At 45.5% G+C, this 17,121-nt stretch overlaps 1 protein-coding gene across 2 annotated transcripts in view; it reads left to right on the top strand.

The window, feature by feature from the left end:
• Positions 1-7,308, top strand: part of WISP1 (WNT1 inducible signaling pathway protein 1) — a 40,737-nt gene extending 33,429 nt beyond the window's left edge. The window contains exons 3-5 of one of the 2 annotated variants that reach the window (XM_011977087.1): positions 303-563; positions 4,880-5,073; positions 6,926-7,308. In XM_011977087.1, the coding sequence (XP_011832477.1) occupies positions 303-563; positions 4,880-5,073; positions 6,926-7,225 (755 nt within the window). In that variant the 3' untranslated portion in view covers positions 7,226-7,308. The remainder of the gene's footprint in view (positions 1-302; positions 564-4,879; positions 5,074-6,925) is intronic. The other variant, XM_011977088.1, reaches the window with a different exon arrangement.
• Positions 7,309-17,121: the final 9,813 nt, after the last annotated feature.

Below are 17,121 nucleotides of genomic sequence, written 5' to 3'. Positions count from 1 at the left end.
CTGGTGCTGGGGACCCTGCAGGGAGCAAGTCCCTTGGGATGCTGCATCCTTCCACTCCCTAGGTGCTGGCTGAAGCTATAAAAGAACTCCCGCACTCCCTCTGCTGAAGTCCCACCAAACACTCAGCCCTGCCCTGTGCACTCTCACACCTCCCTGCCTTTGCCTTAGTGCCTCTGTTCCTCCCCCATGCTGGTAGCCATCCCAGGGATTGGGGCGTGGTCCACATGGAGCCCCTATAAAGGCAGCTGGGCCGGCCAGGGGCATCAAGGCCACTGGACCTGACCCGCCGCCTGTGTTTGCAGAGGTGGTCGGTGTGGGCTGCGTCCTGGATGGGGTGCGCTACAACAATGGCCAGTCCTTCCAGCCTAACTGCAAGTACAACTGCACATGCATCGACGGTGCGGTGGGCTGCACACCACTGTGCCTCCGAGTGCGCCCCCCGCGTCTCTGGTGCCCCAACCCGCGGCGCGTGAGCCTACCCGGCCACTGCTGTGAGCGGTGGGTGTGTGAGGACGACGCCAGGAGGCCACGCAAGACCGCACCCCGTGACACAGGAGCCTTCGGTGGGTGTGGGCCCGAGTGGGCTGGAGGCGGGACGGTACAAACGGGTTGTGGACCCTCCTGGAGCTCTGACCACCATAGAATGACTCATTCCCCAGTCCACTACTTACTAGCCTTGTGACCTTGAGAAAGTCATACCTCCCCTGAGACCCTACTGCCCCATCTGTAAAACAGAAATAATCCCATCTGTCTAGTCTGGCCTATGGGATCCTCCCAGCATAAAATGAGGAGTGCTTTGTAAAGAACAAAGCCCTAAAAGTGCAATCCATTATTATCCTACTAAAGCGTTAGGGATGGGTGGTGGAAGAAGGGTAGGTGTGTGGGTACCTGAGGAGAGGAGGCATGAGCAAGACGAGATGGGTCTAGTAGAAGCTTCATGATGACTTGAGGCTTCCCCCTTGCTATGAAGATGGGTGGGCAGGTGAGATTTCAGCCAGGTAAACCAGATAAGAGGAAGCCCTGGAAAAGGAGGGTGGGGAGGGGCCCAATTGTTTCACTGCTGCTTACTGGAATGTAGCCCAGGGCCATACATTTAGCATGTACCCAATTAATGTTTGTCATATGGGTGGGTGGGTAGATGGATGGATGAATAGATAGGTGGGTGGATGGATGGATTGGTGAAGAGATGGATGGATAAATAGATACATGAATGTATAAATAGATGGATGAGTGGATGGATAGGTGATGGATGGATGGATGATGAATGAATGGGTGGATTAATAGATGGATGGATAAGTAGATAGGTGGATGTATGAATAAATGGGTGGATTGATGAGTTGACAGATAGATGAATTGATGGATAGGTGTATAAATAGATGGGTGGGTAGATGGATGGATAGATGAATAGACAGACAGATGTATGAGTAGATGGATGGATGGATGGATGGATGGATGGATGGATGGATGGATGGATAAATAAGTAGATGAGTGGACAGATGGATGAATGGATGGATAGATGATGGATGAACTGATAAATGGATGGATGAATGAATAGATAGATGGATGTATAAATAAATGGATGATTGGATGGATAGATGATGGGCAAATAGGTGAATGATGGATGGATCAGTTAATAGATGGATGGATGGATGGTGGATGGGTGGATGGATGGATGGATGGGTGGGTGGGTGGATAGATGGATGGGCTAATAAGGATCTGAACTAGGGTAGTGGGAGTAGAGGCAGCAAAGAAGGAACAGGCACAAGAGGCATTTCTTCAGTGAGATTGAAGGTCTTAATGTCAATTTAACACATGGGGTGAAGAAGAAAGAGAGCCAGAGGCTGACTCCCAGGGCTTGCCATTGCCTAGGATCAAATACAAGAGAAGCAGCACATTTGGGCTAAGGGAGATCTACTTAGTTTGAAACAGACTGAATTTAAGGCAGAGTGCCCTGTCCACGGGATCTTAAGAGGAGCTTCCAGTTTCTCTTTATGAGGAGGAAGGAGAGGAAATAGGAGAGCTCTGAAGTCATCTGCTTGGAGCTGCTGGTGGTGATGGCTGGGATGGCCTGAGGGTAACATGCAGAGTGAGAGAGAGGGGGCCTGAGGCAGAGGTCTGGGAATGCTGACATTTGAAGGGTGAAGAGGATAAGAGGAGGCATGGGGAAATCAAGAGGAGGGTTGGGATGTAGGAAGAAAACCAGGAGCATCTGATGCCATGGCAGGAAGCAGATGAGGACATTTCTAGAGGAAAGTGCTTACCAGGCAAGCAGTAGAGAGCAGTGGAAAAATGGCAATAGAGTGAGAGTTCTAAGGGTATTGGTGGGTTTTTTTAAAATTATAGATGCTAAAGACTGCTCAGGTACGGTGTGGGGCAGGATTTCTCAAGCTCAGTACTGTCAACATCTTGGATGAGAGAATTCTTTGTGGTGGAGTTGTCATGTGCATTGGAGGATGTTTAGTAGCAATCTAATGCATGGCTACTAAATCCCAGCAATCTAATCCCTGGGCTCTACCCACTAGATGCCAGTAGCACCCTCTCCCTCAGAGGTGTGACAACCAAAACCACCTCCAGACATTGCCAAATGCACCCTAAGAGACAAAATTGCCAGGTGGAGAAGCAGTCCTGGGTGGATAGGAGGAGGCATGGAGGACAGTGTTGTCCCCAGCAGCCCCAGGGCAGCAAGGCAGCTGTCTCACCACCACCTCCCCAGCAGGGCTGCATGAGGGTCACGGGGGAAGCAGGGAAGCAGAAGCTGTCTGTCCATTGTGTGTGGCCCAGTGACCCCGTGCTGACTGAGCACAAGCAGAGCCCCTGCCTAGCAGAGGTGACCCAAAAACCAAAGCTTTTATCCTTCTGGGCAAATCCCTCCCCACTGCCTCCCAAGGTGCTTGCAGCTCCAGTTCCTGCCAGCCCTGCCCCTCCTGTCCTCGGATGCCTCCCATTTCATTCAAGTCTCTCCCTCTCTCACTCAGTGATTCCTGCATTCGTTCATCAATATTCTCTGCACACCTATAAGCTTGGAAGAACTGACTTACCTTTCCTCTTTCTCCTAATTTTAGTCACATTTCTCTTCTTTTCTGTGTTTATCTTTTCCCCTCTCTTTCCCTCCCTTCATTCTTTTTATCACTTTTATTACCTTCCCTCTGTTTCTTTCTCTCACACACACACTCTTTTCTCTCTCCTCCTCTCCTTCTTTCTCTCTCTTTTCTCTGAGCTTCCATCTGTCTTTCCATCCCTTCCCTCTCTGCCTGTTCCCTCCTCTCCTCATGCATATGTGTGTTTGGATGGGACAGGCCTCCTCTCCTCTGCATCTTGTTCTGTCTTTCTGTGGGCAGTTCTCTGTCTTAACAGCTTTTAACCTGCTTTGGTCTTGAGTTCGCTACCGTTTTCCACTTTTCAGATGGTTAGAGAGCACCTACCATCTTCTAGACGCGGGAGATACGTGCATCAATAGGACCATCCAAGAGTGGGTAGTTGAGTTGGCTGATAGTCAAATGACCACACAGACTCACATTAACTAAGGGCTTTAGCTTACTAAAGGCCAGGGACAGCTTGGGTGCTTTCATAGGCGTGAAGTTGTCTTTTCTATCACGGTACGGGAAAGGGATGCTATAGCCAACCCCATATGCAGGTGGGGATCCTGAGGCAAGGAGGTGTGAGTTAGCTTATTGGAAATTACATAGCCAGCAAGTAGCAGTGCTGCCAGATGAAGAGTGTATGTCCTCTTTTTCCCTTTTTTTTTTTTTTTTTTTAAACAGAGTCTTGCTTTTTAGACCAGGCTGGAGTGCAGGGGCATGATCTCGGCTCACTGAAACATCTGCCTCCCAGATGCAAGCAGTTCTTGTGACTGAACCTCCTGAGTAGCTGGGATTACAGGCACATGCCACCACACCCAGCTAGTTTGTGTATTTTTTAGTAGAGATGGGGTTTCACCATGTTGGCCAGGCTAGTCTCAAAACTCCCGACCTCAAGTGATCCACCTGCCTTGGCCTCCCAAAGAAGCCCGTATGCCCTCTTAACCACTATGCCCTCGGCATCACTGAAACAAAATGTTAGGTGCTAGGATGTAGCTACTTGCCTTTGAACTTCCCCCAAGTAAACTTTATCTCTGCAGAGGCAGGAGAATGTCTTTTAAAAGTCTTATTTCCAGCCAGACGCGGTGGCCCATGCCTGTAATCCCAACATTTTGGGAGGCCGAGGTGGGCAGATCACCTAAGCTCAGGAGTTCGAGACCAGCCCGACCAACATGGTGAAACCTCATCTCTACCAAAAATACAAAGTTAGCTGGGCATGGTGGCCCATGCCTGTAATCCCAGCTACTTAGGAGGATGAACAGGAGAATAACTTAAAGCCCAGGACGCAGAGGTTGCGGTGGGCCAAGATCACACCATTGCACTCCAGCCTGAGCAACTCCATCTCAAAAAATAGTAACAATAATAAAATAAGTTCTATTCCCAGCACCTGGCAAGATGTTTGATGCATACTCAGTAAAAATCTAAGCCCTGTTATTGTGTTGCCAGCCCCATAGGCAGCTGTTATTGTTCTAATAGGGAGAAAGGCCCAGGGTGGGTTATCTAAGATCACACAGCTTGTAGGTGATAGAGCAGAATTTGAACTTGGGTCCACCTGTCTCTAAAGATGGGTTTCCTCCCATGCTCTGCTTCTCTTGATCAGAAAAATACAAGGAGTTCAGAACATGTCCTCCACTCCCTGGGTACCTTTGCTGGTTAGAAGCCAACTTGTCCTGTGGGGAGGGACAGCCAATGTCTCTCTGTTCCCCTGAGTTCTGGGGACCCCAGACCTTAGTGTGGTGAAGGTGAGGGTTGGGGGCTGGTGGGAGCTGTAGACTCATGCAGATTCTGGTCCCCACACACAGATGCTGTGGGTGAGATAGAGCCGTGGCACAGGAACTGCATAGCCTACACAAGCCCCTGGAGCCCTTGTTCCACCAGCTGCGGCCTGGGGGTCTCCACTCGGATCTCCAATGTTAATGCCCAGTGCTGGCCTGAGCAAGAAAGCCGCCTCTGCAACCTGCGGCCATGCGATGTGGACATCCGTACACTCATTAAGGTGGGTCCAGAGCAGGGGTGGACGTCTGGACTTCACAAGCAGACAAATCCGGATTTGAGCCTGGCTCCTGAACTTCCTCGTGGGAAGCATTTGTAAAGTGGGAATATTGTAAAGTGGGAACAGTTAAGCTCACCTGGTAGATCTGGTGTAACAGCTATTTGGGATAATGCAGGTCACCAGATTGGTGCACTGTGAATTTCACTCAGTGGAAGCTTTGGTAAGCATCATGTTATTAGAATCAGGATCACTCCAGGAAAACCTCAGGGACCGTCAGGAGTGGTCTTCTATAATGATTCTGAGGGATCCTTACCAATTTCTATCCTCCCTTCACTCCCATGCCAACCCACTCACACAGAGCAGCCACACTGGGTGATATAGGGAGCACTAAATGAGGCTCAGGACCCCTAGAGTCAAATGTCTACTTGCATTAATTGCATGTGACTGTGGCCAATCTCTGCTCATCACTGAGCCCCCATTCCCTCATCATTAAGATATTGGAGTTGATCTCTGAAATCCCTTTCAGCTTTAAGAGTCCAAGATAATTAAAATAAAGCATCAAAGAAAATTGGGCCACATTAGCCTGAGCCCCAGCTTCAGAATTAAACGTGGATCTGATTTATCTAATTCAAGTCTCCCTCACTCATGCCTTAGGAGTGGTCAGTCTTTTGTCACATGAAAATCAAAGCAAACAAAACAAAAAATTCAACAGTTATTCCATTTTTGGAATGCTGATGGTTTCTTAGGGATGTTGAGGCCAGGGTTGCCTCCAGTGTAAAAAAGGCAGCACGGCTCCCTGTGATCCTCTTCAGACATCCAACATCACTGCTCATCCCCTAGACACCTTCTCCAGTCATCTACATATTGATCAACTGGATCCATTTTTCTTCTTCCTTCTCCTTCTTCTCCTCTTCTTTCTTCTTCTTCCTCTCTGATTATTTTTCCCTGTAATACTAGCTTTTGTATTTTCTGCACTTGGTATACAGTAAGCATTCCATAGACATCTCTTAACTGAAAACATACATGGAAAATGTACCAGCTGCAGAAGAATTAGAGAAAAGGTCCTAAGCTGAGTGAGATGGCTCTACCATTACTAGACCAGATAATTCAAGTCCAAGCCAATTTTGATTTCTAACCAATGTTTTTCCAGAATTATATACCCTCAGAGGGTTTCCCAAATTGGGAAGATTCATGCCGCCATACAGCCTAGATCTAGCATGGGGCTGTACACAGTAGACCCTGAGAACCCTCAATCCAATGGGTTTACTCTGTGCCTACTCTGTACTAGGCATGGAATTATACCACAGAGACACAGAAAGAACAGCAAATCTCAAGTGGCCCATAGCCCAGTGGAAGGTAGAGTTACCTTTTAATAATGTAAATCCATTTGAATACATTGCATATTAAAGGTATGTGTGAAAGACCACGAGAGGCAAAGGCGGGCAGGGAAGTTAGGGCAAAGCATGTCCCCTAAGCATGAAGTCCTGATGCCAGTTCTGCCACTAGCTAGACAGGGGAACTTGCTTGGATGAAGGAGCTACACAGGCTCCCCATGTTGGTGAAACCACGATGAACGGCCATAGGCAAGACAAAAACGCAGGACAAAAGAGAAAGTGCAGGCTGTGAGATACAACCCAAACAAAACATGTTCCTCTGTGGTCCTCCATTTACCCCTGTGCAGTACACTGGATCTCACTGTGTTTGCTATTGTACCTCCTTGCTTGAGGATGCTGTGAAGCTGAAAGTAAGGTGGAATGCTCCCACATAGTGAGGAAGGAAAAACGGGGCTCAGGGGAAGAAGGTGATTGTGCATTCTCTGAGCACCCCCACTGAAAGTGCCTTTCCTTTCCTTCAGGCAGGGAAGAAGTGTCTGGCTGTGTACCAGCCAGAGGCATCCATGAACTTCACCCTCGCCGGCTGCATCAGCACACGCTCCTATCAACCCAAATACTGTGGAGTTTGTAGGGACAGCAGGTGCTGCATCCCCTACAAGTCCAAGACCATCAACGTGTCTTTCCAGTGTCCTGATGGGCTTGGCTTCTCCCGCCAGGTCCTATGGATTAATGCCTGCTTCTGCAACCTGAGCTGTAGGAATCCCAATGACATCTTTGCTGATTTGGAATCCTACCCTGACTTCTCAGAAATTGCGAACTAGGCAGGCACAAATCTTAGGTCTTGGAGACTGACCCAATGCCTGTGAAGCAGTCAGCCCTATGGTCAATAACTTTTCACCATTGAGCCTTATTTTGTCAATTTCCCACTCATTCCTAGTTACCCTGATCTGGACCCTTGGCCTCCTTTTCTGTCTCTAACCACCGAAATGACCCATGATGGTGCTGCTCAGGCCCATACTATGAGTTTTCTCCTTGACATCATTCAGCATCTACTCTAAAGAAAAATGCCTGTCTCTAGCTGTTCTGGACTATACCCAAGCCTGATCCAACCTTTCCAAGTCACTAGAAGTCCTGCTGGATCTTGCCTAAATCCCAAGAAATTGAATCAGGTAGACTTCTAATATCACTAATTTCTTCTTTAGATGCCAAACCACAAGACTCTTTGGGTCCATTCAGATGGATAGATGGAATTTGGAACAATAGAATAATCTGTTATTTGTAGCCTGCCAAGAGGTACTAGAATGGGTAATTCTGACGTTAACACACGAAAACCATCCTGATTCCAAATATGTGTGCACCTCAAGGTCATCGAACATTTGCCAAGTGAGGTGAATAGTTGCTTGATTTTGATTTTTAATGGAAAGTTGTATCCATTAACCTGGGCATTGTTGAGGTTAAGTTTCTCTTCAACCCTACACTGTGAAGGGTACAGATTAGGTTGCTCCCAGTCAGAAATAAAATTTGATAAACATTCTTATTGATGGGAAAAGCCCCCAGTTAATACTCCAGAGACAGGACAAGGTCAGCCCATTTCAGAAGGACCAATTGACTCTCACACTGAATCAGCTGCTGAATGGCAGGGCTTTGGGTACTTGGCCAGGCTCTTCCTTGAATCTTCTCCCTTGTCCGGCTTGGGGCTCATAGGAATTGGTAAGACCTCTGGACCGGCCTGTCTGGCCCCTGAGAGTGGTGCCCTGGAACATTCCTCTACTCTTACAGAGCCTTGACAGACCCAGCTGCAGACCATGCCAGACCCACTGAAATGACCAAGACAGGTTCAGGTAGGGGTGTGGGTCAAACCAAGAAGTGGGTCCACTTGGTAGCAGCCTGGGGTGATCTCTAGAGCTGGAAGCTGTGGGACTCCAAGGGCCCCCATGCTCAGGGCACATCTATTGCAGAGACTCATTTAACAGCCTTTGGTTCTGCTGACCAAATGGCAGTTTCCTGGTATGAAGATAGAAGTTTACCAGTTGTTTAGAAACAGAAATAGCCTTAACAAGGGTTTAAACCTGAAGAGGTTGAAGCTAAAAGGAAAAGGTTATTGTTAATGAATATCAGGCTATTATTTATTGTATTAGTAAAATATAATATTTACTGTTAGAATTCTTTTATTTAGGGCCTTTTCTGTGCCAGACATTGCTCTCAGTGCTTTGCATATATTAGCTCACTGAATCTTCTCGACAATGTTGAGAAGTTCCCATTATTATTTCTGTCCTTACAAATGTGAAATGGAAGCTCATAGAGGTGAGAAAACTTGACCAGAGTCACCCAGTTGGTGAGTGGGAAAGTAGGATTCAGATAGAAATTGGACTGTCTTTATAACCCATATTTTCTCCTTTTTTTTTTTTTAGAGCTTCCAAATGTGTCAGAATAGGAAAATAGGAAAACATATGGGAATAAGTGGCTTTTTTTCACTGTCATTTTCCCCTCTTATTGTCTTTCTAGCTCCTTTTTAAAGGACAAGAATATCTGATTTTCTGATAATTTAGGCGCTTAAGTATCAAAAAAATATGGGACACACAAAAATCCACAAATCCCCTATAGCTTCTCCCCTCTTTCCCATCAGAACCAGCTCTCATCACACATTTAAAAGATGATTCTGTTTACCCAATGCTGCATATTGAATGTTATGTAGTTATTCACAGGGAATTCTGTGCAGTGTGCAGAGAGATTCCTAAACAGGAAAAGGACTGGGAATCTGTCCTCCTTACTATGACCTCCCCAAAACCTAGTCCAGTGCAAGTCATACAGTGGCGCTCATTAAATACTTGATGAATACGGGAAGCTGTGCATGTGTTCCTACTTTTATTCGAAGCTCTCTTCTTCCAAAGCGACATGAAAATATAATTTTAACAGTCAAAATTTTATATTAAGTGCCTTAGCAAAAGAGACATTTAATATTTTAAAGAAATGTGTATGTATATATACATATATTTGTGTATGCATATATAAGAATTCTTGTATAAAGAGAATTCACCCCATGAGTGATCTCTTCTGTAAGTCAGTGTGAATCATATTAGATTTTCTTAGAGTGAAAACACCTGCCATCTACAAATTACAAGGCTGGATAACAGCTCACTCCATTTGAAATTCAGTGGAAACCTAAGAGCTAGGTTCTTACTGAATTTGCATCTCAATTTGGGAAACTGGACTTAGCTTTCAAAGATCATAGGAAGTCGGGTTGGAGAAACTAGGGATTATTCTGGCAATGGGTGGAAGAAGGTGGTCAGAAAAACCCAGTCGCCATTGATTTTGAGAAATGGAACTATCTTATGCAGAGCGCAGAGGGCAAGTCTCAGACCCATGGGTTGAAGTCATGGATAAGGAAATTTGGATCCAATGTAATGAAGCTCTTTCTAAGTCAGAATTTCCCTGCAATGGTGTGGCCGGATTCAACAAAAATTAAGAATAATAGATATAATGGAAAAAATCTCCATTGATTGTTTACTCGGTGCCAAGCACTATGCTAAGTTGTTCATTATCTTATTTAATTGTTACAGCAATTTTGAGTATACATCTCTTCACTATTTTATAAATGGAACATCTGGGACTCAGATTTTCTGAGAAGTCAGCCCCCAAAAAGTTAGAGCCCAAACACCAGCTTATTCTATCAGTCCCTGCTCCTGCAGAGGCCTCTAGAAAAGACCTGAATGACTCCTATTGGAGAATCATATCTACAAGGGGCTTCAAATAGACCAAATAGATCATCACCTCTCTGGTCCCTTGTTAACTATATGTTCTGAGACAAAGAAAATGTACCCTACGGGTTAGTTAACCTTGGCTGAGGAAATTTACATTAGTACTTAGAGTGAATTACTCAGGTGTGCTTAGGTGTGCAAAAGAGAGGGAGATCTGAATTCACCAAATTAAATCTTGCTAAACCTTATTATAAGCATTTGATGAGCGCTTAGCATACACCAAGCCTTGTGGAAAGTGCTTTCCTACCATATCTCATTTAATCTTCACAGCAGACCTACAGAATATGGCACTATCATCTGAGTCTCACAGAGGTTTAATAGTTTACTCAAGGTCTTACCAGCTAGTGAACAGCAGACCAAGACTGGAAACCCAGGATAGTCCGATACCTGAGCCATCTCTTATTGTGCTACGCCTAGTTATTCTGTCCCCAGATCAGAAGGCATGACCTTTATAAGAGGCACTTTACTGACAATAGCTGCAATTTTAACTTTGAAAATGATTCAGAGTTATCAAAGATAGTAGACTCAAATGATATGATTGTCTGTAATCTCGCTAGCCTTGTACCGTGTGTCTATAGCAATTACAGGGAAGTAATCTAGCTCCTGACTACTACGTTGAACTATGTCACTGCTTCTTACAAACTTGTCTTGATGCAAAGCAGCCACAATGTAAACCCTGCATATCTGGGAATCATAACAGTCAACTATGTATCTCTGCGTGTGTATATATATGTATATATCTATTTTCAAACTGTGATTTAATATTTAAATATTCCTACTGCCATTTTTGTGACTGAAAAACTACACATGAGGAAACGTCTTAGAATTTTCCAATAGAAGAAAAATAACACTTGGGCAATCTGTCATGTTTCACAACAGTCCTCATTTTTCTCGTGATTTGTGTAGTGGGGAACAAGTTTGCTCGGTGTGAAGGCTTTCATTGCTCAATTTCTCTGTGTAAGGCTTTTCTCCTGAAGGGAATAAACCATCAGCAAAGTCACGTACTGGATTTGGTGGCTTCTCTTGTACCTGCAGTTGTTATGAGACAATGATGGAGCATTGAGCACGTTCAATAAATGTGCAGATGGTGGAAACGAGGTCCCAGACACTTTATATAGTGACATTAAAATGGCTAAAAAAGTTTGGAAATGGGTTTAGAAACACAAAGTTTAGAACTCAGAGAAGACAAGGGCTGCCAATGTATCCGGGCTGGAAGACACCTCATGTAAATATAAAGTGAAACTTTTGGCGTTCATTCATTCACTCACTCACATATTCAGTGTCTTTCTATATCTCCAACGAGACTGAGTACCGTGAGGTCAGGGACTGTAGCTGCTTCCTCTGAGCCTAGCTCAGAAGCAGACACATATCAAGAACTGAGTAAGCAAGGATCAGATGGATGGACAGAATATCTATTGCCAGTTGCCTTAGGAACCAAAAGGAGGAAAAAGAAGCGTGAGGAAGGGTGCAGATGCAATGGAAACAGTCCTGACTTTGGGCCTCAAGTGGATCTTGATATCCTTTTTTCCTTACTAGGCCCATCTGAGCCTCAGTTTCTCCAGCTGTGAGATGTAGAAAATGATTGTACCTACCCCTCAGTGGGATGCACATTTCATACAAAATTTTAAAATAGATTTTAGAATACTAAGCACTTAATAAACTTAGAACATTAAGCACTTACTAAACACATCTATTATCAGCTGAGTTTCTTTATAAACTGGGGGTAATCAGCAAGGCTGCAGTAAGAATTACTGTCAATGTGTGTGTGTATATTTAATTTATTTAGCCCTTATTTAAAATAGCACATGTAAAGAAAACTATCTATACTCCGTTATAGTGTCACTATCTATACTCAGTTGAATGCTCTTTTACCTCAGCCATAGACTGCTGAGCCCCTAAATTTTTTGCTTTTTATGTTTTCATGTTGTGCTGTCACTTGATTTAAAACCCAGCTTCTCTAAAGCAGGAAGGGTGTGTTACACTTCTCTATGGCTCCCAAGCCCGACACAGCACACAGCATATCTGAGCTGTATGGACCGATGTGCAGATGGCTGGGGCAGATGAAGTGAATGCCTCTTTTGATGCCTCTTGGCCAAATCCCTCTCATCCATTTGCCCCCACAACACATGAAGAGAGTATAAAAAGTCAAGAGGAGGCTCCATTCCAATAAAAATATAATCGTCACACGAATTCTTTCTAGGAACACCTCTATCCTGAAACATATCGGTTTCAAAATTGGAACTTAGATCATGGTGTCCTGTGGGTGCCTCAGATTGAGATGAATGTATAGATGTTAGGGCAATTTTTTAGGATATCGGGTGGCTGAATTGGGGGGAAAATGGGATTTAGGGGAAATGGCCAGAGCATTTTATTATGAAGCATTTTCTTTTCAAAAGCATATTGCAGAGATGCCAGTGTTCTCCATCACCCCTACTGACAAAATCGGAATGCAAAGGCATCCTCTGTATTCATAGAACCAAATTCCAGTTGAATCTGGGTTCTTTCTAAATGTAGGAATGAGCAAAAATGACTTCTGAGGAGACAAACAAGCTGTCACGAAGCCCGTGCACTGTTTCATGTATTTTATTCTGTAACGAATGTCTCCAGATCTCCAGCCTAAACCTCACTGCTCTTGTTTTTCACACAACCCTAACAATGTAGATTTCTTAGTCCATTCCATAAAAAGGGAGAGGAAGCTGCCCAAAGCAGGCTTATTGATAGCAGAGGCCAGCCCGGCAGCAGAGGAGGAGGTGGAAAAATTAAAAGCCAGATGAAAGATATAAAAGCAGGTCATCTAAGTCCGAGTGGGACTATCTAATAATGGAAGGACAAACAGCCGCCACAGTCAGTAACAACCTTATGGGCAACCACAGTCTTAGTTAGTCCCAGGAATTTACTGATGTTCCACAATCCCAAGACATCAATAAGTGGGGGCATGAGTCACGTGCTCAGTGAACGGTTTTAAAAGACAACAAGACAACAAGGGATTTAATCCATTTTAGAAATGGCTGGACAAGCGATTTAATCTCTCTGAGCCTTGGTTTTCTCATCTATATGAAGCAAGGAAAACTCCTCACAAATAAATAATAAAAAGGTGAAATAATCTATAAAGCACACTACATATTATTAAAGGAAGTATGCATCTGTTAATTTAACAAAAGTCTCCTGTTATGTGCTTTGCTCTATGCTGGTCCTGTCGATACAGAAGAAATCTCACCAGCCTGGCCAACATGGTGAAACCCTGTCTCTACTGAAAATACAAAAAATTAGCCAGGCATGGTGGTGCACCTGTAGTCCCAGATACTTGGGAGGCTAAGGTAGGAGAATCACTTGAACCCGGGAAGTGGAGGTTGCTGGGAGCCCAGATCACACCACTACACTCTAGCCTGGGTGACAGAGCAGGAGTCCATCTGAAAAAAAAAAAAAAAAAGAAGAAGAAGAAAAAGAAAAAAAAACAATCCCTAGTTTTTCGGGAGGAAGGACACCCACAGTGACATGTGTTACAAATGCTAGATGTCCCATCTCTACATGGTGGTGCCTGCCTCCTGGCGAGGGCTGGGCATTCAGCAGACACTTCTCAAAGCAGGGATGAGAAAGGGCACGTTCTGCCAGTGAGCTTTGCTGTCAATGGGCTTAATCATGCAACAGATATGCCCAATTCATCGCCACAACGACATCAATTACTCAGATGCCCGCTGCATGCATGTGGGGGGAAGGGCGCAGGAGCAACGTGAGCCCAGTCACAGTTAATTAGACAGGGAGTGGCACTTGAGTAGAGCTGGACCAATGAGATTCTTCCCCTTAAGAGACAGAAAGACCTGATTAGTTTTGGGTTCAAGAGCCAAAAGGTCAGGTAGACCCTGGGTTAGGGCCACCGTTTTATGCTTCAGAGTTACAGAAAAATCTGATCTTAGAAAGGAGACGGCTAACTCCTCCCCAATCCTGTCTCCCACCCCATAGGGCCAAGCCTCATCTTCTGCTCTTGGATTCCATGTGGGACACTGGCGAAGGGTTTCCACGTAGCCTAAGAAGCCCAATATAAATACGTAAGCCGATAGATTTAGACCAGATCTAGGGGTCAACCCAATGACTTTCTTAGGGAAACTGAAAAGGGCCAAGGACAGACCCTGCACGTGCTAATCTCAGCACACACTTGGCCTCCCAGGGGCTGCTGAAACCCAAGAATCGGAAGATTTGAAACCAAAACAAGCAGCTAGGAGACCAGAATCAGATCCCCAGCTGGCCAAACAGACTTTGGGTATGTATCTCTAAATAGCACGGATACATGTAAACACCTGCAACAGTTTCTTCCTCGCAGAAGCCAGACCACAGCAGGTCTCTGTGCCACACTGACTCCTCAAAGCTGGCACAACCCCCCTGCTGGGATGCTTCCTCACCATCCTCGCCCTTTCCTCCACCACCCACTTTATCTTAGTTCCCGTCTCACACAGGACACAAAGTAGGAAAGGCACTTCTTATGTTTGTTGAATAATCATGAGCCAACATGCTCCTCCCTCCCCTGACTTTAAACAGGGCTTCTTAACCTGGGGTCCCTGGGCCCTCCAAGAATCTATGTATAGAATCCAGAGGGCCCTGTTCCCAGATGGTGAAAAAAAAATGCATCTTTGTTGTTCCTAACCACTAATTGCAACTTAGCATTTCCTTCTATCTAAATGTAGGCGACAAACCCTAATAGTATCAGCAGCTGTAATCCAGATAATCCTCTTATTTCAATTGCAGCAGATAGCTCAAAGTACAGGACTTTGAAATTGCAGCGATGTTGAGGTCTGCTTCCATATTACTGCTGAAGAAGTGCATGTGATTAGGTCACACAATAGTCACATTTGGATAATTATACTTCTCTACAAGTAGCTTTTTTAGTCTTACGTATTTTATTTTACGCATTTAAAACTCTTCAGAGGAGGAGTCTGAAGTCTTCTCTAACTTATCAATGGGACCATCCGTGGCACAAAGAAGCCCAAGGACCCTGCCTTCCCCTCAGCCCCTGCTGGGACAGGATGCAGTTGTAAAAACTATCACTCCAGGCTCACCTCCTGCCACGCACAGCTCACAAGGTCATCTGCCCAAGTCTACACTGCACGTTCCTCACAAAGACACATACCAGGCTGGATGCAGTGGCTCACTCCTGTAATCCCAGCACTTTGGAGGCTGAGGCAGGTGGATCACCTGAGATCAGGAGTTCAAGACCTGCCTGACCAACATGGTGAAATCCCGTCTCTACTAAAAGTACAAAAAATTAGCTGGGTGTAGTGGCACATGCTTGTAACCCTAGTTACTCCAGAGGCTGAGGCAGGAGAATCGCTTGAACCCAGGAGGTGGAGGTTGCAGTGAGCTGAGATCATGCCATTGCACTCCAGCCTGGATGACAAAGGCAAAACTCCATCTAAAAAAAAAAAAAAAAGGGACACATACCATCCACCCTCAGTGCTGGTGCCCAAACTGGCCCCTCTGCTGGGAACGCCCTCTCGCTCTTCTGTGCTGAGGTGATGTCCCCACCTTCTTCCAAGTCTAGATCCTAAACAGCAGGGCTGTGAACTACGGCACATCCACCTGTTGCACGATGGTGCAGACTTCGAAAGTGTTTACAGCTAAACATTTTACAAAGCCTAAGAAATTCTTCAAGGGAAGTGAAGAAAAACCAACACAGAGAACAGCATGAGAGCTGTTCTCAGTGGGGGCCTGTCCTTGAGTGGGGGCTGCACTTAGTGACTTGCTTCTGTGAAAGGAAAATCCTGGGGTCCCCAAAATCACTCAGCTAAAGGGGAAAGTCAAGTTGGAAACTGCTCAGGGCAAACCTGCCTCCCATTCTATTCAAAGTCATCCCTCTGCTCCCTGAGATAGATGCATGTTCTGATTGCCTCCTTCGGAAAGGCTTATCGGAAGCTCAAAAAAATACAACTATCCTGTGTCCAGGTGTTCTCATTGTTCAATTCCCACCTATGAGAGAGAACATGCGGTGTGCACATGTACCCTAGAACTTAAAGTATAATACATACATACATACATAAAAAGAATACAACCGTCTGTCTCTCACCTACCTGTGACCTGGAATTCCTCTCCCTGCTTCTAGTTGTCCCTGCTTCTGGATGGAACCTTTGTATGGTTCTTACATGTATGGATTGATGTCTCGTGTCTCCCTAAAATGTATAAAACCAAACCGCGCCCCGACCACCTAGGTCACAGGTCGTCGGGACCTCCTGAAGCTGGGTCACAGGTGCACGTCCTCAGCTTTGGCAAAATAAACTTTCTAAATTAACGGAGAACTGTCTCAAATTCTGGGGGTTTGCGCTTCCAAGGAATGAATATGGAGAAGTAGAAAGGGTAACTTGACGATGGAGAAATCTGGCAAACACTACCCCAGCTAGGCCATCACCATTAATCCCATCGGCAATAAACGACAGTGATAGTGTGTGGCCTGGATATGATGTGAGAAGCAGGACAAACCACCTCTATGGGCTTCCCCGAAAAACCCACAGCCCCCAGTTGTACCATGAGAAGAACTACGCACAAACCTCAGTGGAGAGACCTGCAATAGAATGCCTGACTAGTGCTTCTCAACGCTGTCAAGGATAAAGGAAAATCTGGCCAGTCGAGGTGGCTCACACCTGTAACCCTAGCACTTTGGGAGGCCGAGGCAGGTGGATTGCCTGAGCTCAGAAGTTGTGAGACCAGCCTGGTCAACACGGTGAAAACCCATCTCTACGAAAATACAAAAAAATTAGCTGGGCATGGCAGCCTGTGCCCATAATCCCAGTTACTTGGGAGGCTGAGGTAGGAGAATTGCTTGAACCTGGGAGGCGGAGTTGCAGTGAGCTGAGATCGCGCCACTGCACTCTGGTCTGGGCGACAGAGTGAAACTGTCTCAAGCAAAAAAAATAAAGGAAAATCTGAGAAACTGTTGTAAGCCAGAGGAAGCTGAGCATGACAACAAAATGTAA

This window comes from Mandrillus leucophaeus, unplaced genomic scaffold (genome assembly GCF_000951045.1).
Source record: "Mandrillus leucophaeus isolate KB7577 unplaced genomic scaffold, Mleu.le_1.0 Scaffold173, whole genome shotgun sequence".
Taxonomy (NCBI): domain Eukaryota; kingdom Metazoa; phylum Chordata; class Mammalia; order Primates; family Cercopithecidae; genus Mandrillus; species Mandrillus leucophaeus.
The sequence above is the reverse complement of the archived record's forward strand: the minus strand, read 5'-3'. Positions and strand labels throughout refer to the sequence as shown.